This window comes from Cebus imitator, unplaced genomic scaffold (assembly GCF_001604975.1).
Source record: "Cebus imitator isolate Cc_AM_T3 unplaced genomic scaffold, Cebus_imitator-1.0 Scaffold3, whole genome shotgun sequence".
Classification (NCBI taxonomy): domain Eukaryota; kingdom Metazoa; phylum Chordata; class Mammalia; order Primates; family Cebidae; genus Cebus; species Cebus imitator.
In genome coordinates, this window is record NW_016107318.1 from 7,256,946 (window position 1) to 7,263,294 (window position 6,349).

Consider the following 6,349-nt stretch of genomic DNA (forward strand, 5'->3'; position numbering starts at 1 on the left):
GCATGCTTCGCGAAGTTCTCGTGTTGTGTTTTTCAGCTCCATCAATTCACTTATATTCCTTTCTATTTTGTCCATTCTCATGAGCATTTTGTCAAATCTTTTTTCAAGGTTCTTTGTTTCTTTGCATTTGGTTAGAACGTGTTCTTTAAGTTCACAGAAGTTTCTTACTACCCACCTTCTGAAGTCTGATTCTGTCATTTCATCACACTCGTTCTCCCTCCAACCTTGTTCCCTTGCTGTTGAGGAGTTTTGATCCCTTGTAGGAGGAGAGGTGTTGTGGTTTCGGGGGTTTTCATCCTTTTTGCGCTGGTTTCTTCCCATCTTTAAGGATTTATCCACCTGTCAACTTTGTAGTTGCTGGCTTTCAGATTGGGTGTCAAATCTTTCAGATTGACGTTCTGTTTGTTGATGATGAGGTTATTTCTGTTTCTTGGTTTTCCTTCTGACAATCTGGCCCCTCTGCTGTAGGTCTGCTGAGGTTCACTGCAGGCCCTGCTTGCCTGCTGTTCAGCTGCAGCAGCTGCTGAACAGTAAGGTTTGTTACCAGTTTTCTTCTTCTGCTATCTTTGTCCCAGAAGGATACCCGCCTAGTGTCAATCTGATCTCTCTTTTATGAGGTGTCTCTTTGGATATATAGGGGTCAGGGAGTGCTTGAGCAGACGGTCTCTTTTTTATAGGAGCTCAAATGGTGAGCTGCGAGCTCTGTTGTTGTTCATTCAGAGCTGCTGGGCAGGTAGTTTTAGGTCTGCTGCAGCAGAATTCATAAACTGCTTTTTGTTCCCAGGTGCTCTGTCCCAGGGATTTAGGGCTTTATTTATGAGTTTCCGTTATGCTGCCGCCTTCTTTTTTTTTTTTCCTTCAGACCTGCCCAGCCCAGCAAGGAGGCAGCCTAGTCACTGTCGGCCTATAGAGGCTTCGCTGAGCTGCTGTGGGCTCCGCCCCACTGCCGAGTGAACTTCCCTGCAGTCCTGTTTATATGGGTGTAGTTAGAACTGCTTTGGCAATGGTGGCCCACCTCTGTTGAGGTGGAGTCTCTCTGCTGTGGCTGGTTGCCTTGGCAACGGCGAGCTGCCTCAGCATTGGCTGACTACCTCCGTCCTGGCGGGCTGCCTCAGTAATGGCGGACGCCCCTCCCCCACAGAGCTGGACCGTCCCGGGTTCAGCTGCGCTTGCTGGGAAAGTCTCAATCCAGAGTTTCTGGTTGCTGTTCTTTTGTGGTGGTGGGACCAGCCGAGCCTGATCGCCTGGCTCCCTGCCTCAGAGCCTTTTTAAAGTTGGTGTTCCAGTCGCCTGTTTAAGAGGCGCCGGGGTCTATTTGTTTTCCCCTGCGGCCACTCATTGCGCTGGCTTAAACAGCGGCACTGAGGTTTGTGGCGCTTTTTTTTTTTTTTGCCCTGGAATCTACTGTCCTGGTTCTCTGCTCAGTCCCCTTTTTGAACCGGCGAACGTGAGATTTCCCGTGGCTCCAATCGCCAGCCAAAAGGGCACCAGGACCAGTGTATTTTGTACGGAGAACTGCTGCTCGGGGCGCTGACAAAGCAGCCGCGCGGGGCAAAGCAGCGGTGCCAACCGGCACAGCCGCGCTGGCCAAAGAGCCGCACTGGCAACCGTGGAGCTCCTCTGCCTGGGAATTTTCTAGTCTGTGGGCAATAAAAACGCGGCATCCACTCACCCTCTGCACTTTCACTGGGAGCTGCAATCCTGAGCTGTTCCTAAACGGCCATCTGGGATCCTCCTCCGATCTGTTTCTCAAAATCATTATTTTGTTGTATGTATTAGTAATCTCTTTCATTACTGGAGAGTTTCCCATTGTGGCAATGTTCCACAGTTTGTTTATTAATTCACACATCAATGCATTTTTATTGTTTCGGTTTGACAGCTACAAATAAAGCTGCTATTAACATTCATGTTCAAGTTTTTATGTGGACATATGCTTTCATTTTGGGGGCATAAATATCTAGAAATGGAATGACTGGACCACATGATAGGTGTGTTTAACTGCATAGTACTGACAGACTGTCAAAGTGGTTGTACAATTTTATATTCCCATCAGTAGTCTTTGACAGTACCAGTTGTTCCACATTTTTGTCAACACTTAATATAGTCAAACTTTTTAATTTTATCCATTCAAATGGCCATGTAGTGGTATCACATTGTGATTTTGATTTGCAATTCCTTAATAACTAATGATGTTGACCATTTTTTTTCACATGCTTATTTGTAATCCACATATCTTGTTTAGTGAAGTATCTTTCAAAACTTTGCCCAATAAAAAGTTAATTTTGTTAATTTCTTGCAATTAGATTTTTTAAATTCTTTATACATTCTGACTGAATACGAGCTCTTAATCAAGTATGTGATTTGCAAATATTTACTCCCAGTCTGGGGCCTGTTATTTTTTTCTTTCATCAGGTAGAAATTGTTAACTTTAATGAAGGATAATTTATCATTTTCTTCTTTTTTGCATCAGGATTTTGGTATTGTGCTTACAATTAATTTTAATGCCAAGTTTATCACTGTTTCCTTTTATGGATAAGGCTTTTTTATTTTAGTTTAAGATATAATTCCAACTCTGAAGTCACAAATATTTATATTTTCTTTAAACGTTCTAAAGCTTTTAGTATGATTTTTTATTTAGTTGAAATTGATTTTTATGTATGGAATAGGATAAGAATCTCATTTTGTTTTTTTCTATGAATACCCAATTGACTCAGATTAATTTATTGAACAGTTCATTCTTTCTCCTTTTTATCAGTTAGGTTAAGCTTAGTTATGCTATAGTAACAATTCAAAGTTATCTGTGGCATACACAATAATAGTTTATTTCTGAGTTCACACTATATGTGTGAGACAAGTCACTAGGGACCCGGATTATCACAGCCACTCAGGCACCCATGCTAATGGAGGCTCAGTATTGACATATGCTTCTAGAATTACTTATGCAGGAGAAGAGAAAGACAAATTGATCATTGGTATTTGGAGGTTTTTCACACAAAGACATACTTCTGCTCACACTTTTTCAACCAGAGTAAGTCACGTTATACCTACCTTCCGTTGTGATTTCTATTATTATGGTTTCTTTCTGATTTGGTCTTGAGGTTCTGTTTGTTGAGAGTGGCTATAAGCTAAGAGAGCTACTCTTTAAGAGACCCCTGACTGGAGAAGAAAGTTAGGTTCAGGTGTGTGTGTCAGGTGAGAAACAATGAGAAAGTAAAACCAAAATGCATAAAATAGAAGAAACCTAGAGAGGTTAGGAGTACAAATGGGAAGTTGAGAGATGACAGGGAGCTCAACCAACAGGTGGGGAACAAGAGAAAGAGAAAGAATGTAGGACTATGCCTTTATTAAGGTCTAGAGGTGCTTTCCCTTCGACTTTCACAGAGTGATATGGATTGGAGTTCAAAAAAACATTTGCAAAGATAAAAACTTATTTACATGACTTGGGTGTTGAACATTAGGTTTTATCATGATAAGCAGATGTGGGCTGTGTTGGGTTTTGGGTCATTGAAATCAAAAACAAGCAGGTTAGATCGTTTAAAAAAATTGTGCAGGGATAGGAAATTTTAGCCAGGCCAAAGGTGATAGAATACAACTAGGATTCAACTTATGGCAGGACTAAAATTGGATGCCAATGTGGCAACTAAATTAAACAAATTTGCGATAACCGTACTCCTCTAAGAATGGTGGAATATTTGAGAAAGGCTCTGACATGAGAAAGAGAGAAAAAGAAACTAGAAAATAAAAGCAACCTGGAGGAAACAGAAAACATGCACAAATTTGCCCAAACTTCAATATCCTTAGAGATAAAAGTAGATATTGCTTCCATAAATAAGAATGAGATGCTAGATATGAAGAATATAAGAGAACAAGAAGAATGCCTTTGAAATAAAAAAACAGTAAAAATTTCAAAAACCATAATAAAATGTTGGAAGTTAAAATCAGGGAAATATTCAAGAAGATAAAATGATCAAGAGGTTGAAAATGAGAAAGAAAAAGTTAGAAGCTTGGAGTATAATCCATGATTATAACATCTGATTAACAGTAGTTCCAGAATAAGAGAATAGAGGGAATGGAGGGGAGGAAATTATCAAAGAAAGAAAACCTTCAAGAAAAATTTCTGGAATTAAGGAGTATATGTCTAGATTAGTGATTATTTAGCATACATCATCAGAATTATGTGCAGGACTTCTTCTAACACAGATTTCTGGGCCCCACCGCTAGAGTTTCTGATTCATTAGACCTAAGGTGGCACTCAAAATCTTTCATTTCTAACAAGTTTCTAGATGACAATGCTGCTGACCTAGGGACTACAGTTTGAAAACCACTGCCATACGATAAAAGGGCACATGAAATGCCTACCACAGTAAGTGAAAAAAAACTCACACTGTGACATGTAATCATCAAATTCTCAGTATCAGGGATTTAAAAAAATCTCCAGAAGATTTCAGAGAGAAGAAAATAAGTTACATTAAAAAGAACAATGGCAATTAATAATAAAGAACAATAGAATGGTCTTCAGAATTCTGTACCTAAGCCACATATTAGTAAAGTGTGGGTATAGAATAAATAAAATGTTCAGAAGCACAAAGTGGAAATCTATATCTCATGCACAACTTCATAGGGAGCTATGAGACTATGCAGCAAAAGAAAGAGAAGACCAAGTGAAAGAAAACTATAAAACCCAAGAAGATTTATCTACTATGAGAGTGCTGCAAAAGGAAGTACCTTATAACTATGGGGCATCAGGCCTAGAGAGTAGCCAGTCTATATAGGACTATAAAGACAAAAATCATACCAAAGACAATGTGTACCCATTACCCACTGTATACCACTTGACTCTGAAGTGGATATCATTTACATAGTCAAAATAATGTAAATAGTAATCACTAATTAAAACTTGTAATGTGAATATAGGGGAAGGATATATAGAAAGAATAGGTTGGGAAGAGGTATCAGAGAATTACCTTCATCTGCTAAAACAGAAAGCCAATGGAAAAGATCTGAATATGATAAATAAATAGTAGTATTGCTCTGGGATGAAGGGAGAGAAAGAGCATGATTAGATAAGGAGACATCCTCCCATTGCTGGTATTTTCCTGTCATTTGTGCTACATTTTTACACTTACCAACTCTTTAATATTCATGTTGATTTCTTATTTTCTCTCAGAATAATTTGCCTGGTCTCCTTCCTGAAAAATTCAGTGTATCTTGTAATAATGCTTCTATTGACAGGTTACTTAATTTATAGGAACTTGAATATTTTCCCCCTCACACTATAAGATGTATGGAGATAAGCAGAGGCTGACAGTGGTTTAGTGGCTCAGCCATATTAGTGTCACCATCTCTTTGGTGCTCTTGACATCTTTTCATGGTGATAAGGCAGCTGCTGAGTTTTTAGTTTCCACCTAGTTCCATATACTATATCTCCTTTCAAGGCAGAAAGAAAAGCGAAGGAGTGGTATTCTTTGTTTTAATAGGAAAGAGCTTTCCTAGTATCTATCCCCACTCCTATAGAGGTCCAGTTGCATCCTAAATAGATGGAATTATCCACATGGCTGTGCCTAACTGTGAGGGGAAGTGAACGGCACTTAGAAGGCAGCAAGGACTAGGAGTGGATTTGGGATCACCAACTCTATCTTGGAGTACTTATTTTTCTTGTAAGACAAAAGATAGGGAAGTGGGTATGTAGGGATGGTGAAGATAGCTTCAAACCTATTTTTAGCATTTCCTCCAGTTGGGAGACCAGTGTGAATGGATTGGTAATGCATATAACTGACAATTGTCTCATGCTAAAAGAGATATATGGCACCATTCTGATATCATTCCTTATTTCAAATGTCACTAGGCCATATAGTATCCCTTTATCACCCATATTGGAAGCAATGCTGCTTTTTTCTGATTTCTCATACTTCTTTGTCTATATCTCTTAGGAAACATGCCCCTTTTAATCTCATATTTTTAATGATATTAATTTATATCTATCTAAATATAAAATTGATATTTACAGCATTTTGATATTTTTGAAAATTCAGAGTAGAAAGAAAACATCAATAGATAGGATTCTCCAGGCACATGCTTGCAGAGCATACTATAAATATCCCTTAAAATACTTGTCACAGTTATAATTACTTAATGTTTTTCATTTTTTGTGAAATAAATGCACCATGAGGACAAGGATTATTACTGTTTTATTCTTTGCCATACCTCCAGTATATAGCACGGTGCCTAACACCTATTAGGTGTTAATACTCATTGAATGAGTAAACACAGAAAATAAACGTTAACATTTTTTGCTTGTTTTACTTTTTAGTTATTTTTATTCATGACTATAAGTTTCTTAATATAATCT

At 38.5% G+C, this 6,349-nt stretch overlaps 1 protein-coding gene across 1 annotated transcript in view; it reads right to left on the minus strand.

Annotated features, from left to right (window-relative positions):
• Nucleotides 1-1,348: 1,348 nt before the first annotated feature.
• LOC108305837 (heat shock cognate 71 kDa protein-like) overlaps nt 1,349-6,349 on the minus strand; it is a 9,624-nt gene continuing 4,623 nt past the window's right edge. The window contains exon 2 of the mRNA XM_017530605.1: nt 1,349-1,640. Coding sequence (XP_017386094.1) covers nt 1,349-1,640 — 292 coding nt within the window. The remainder of the gene's footprint in view (nt 1,641-6,349) is intronic.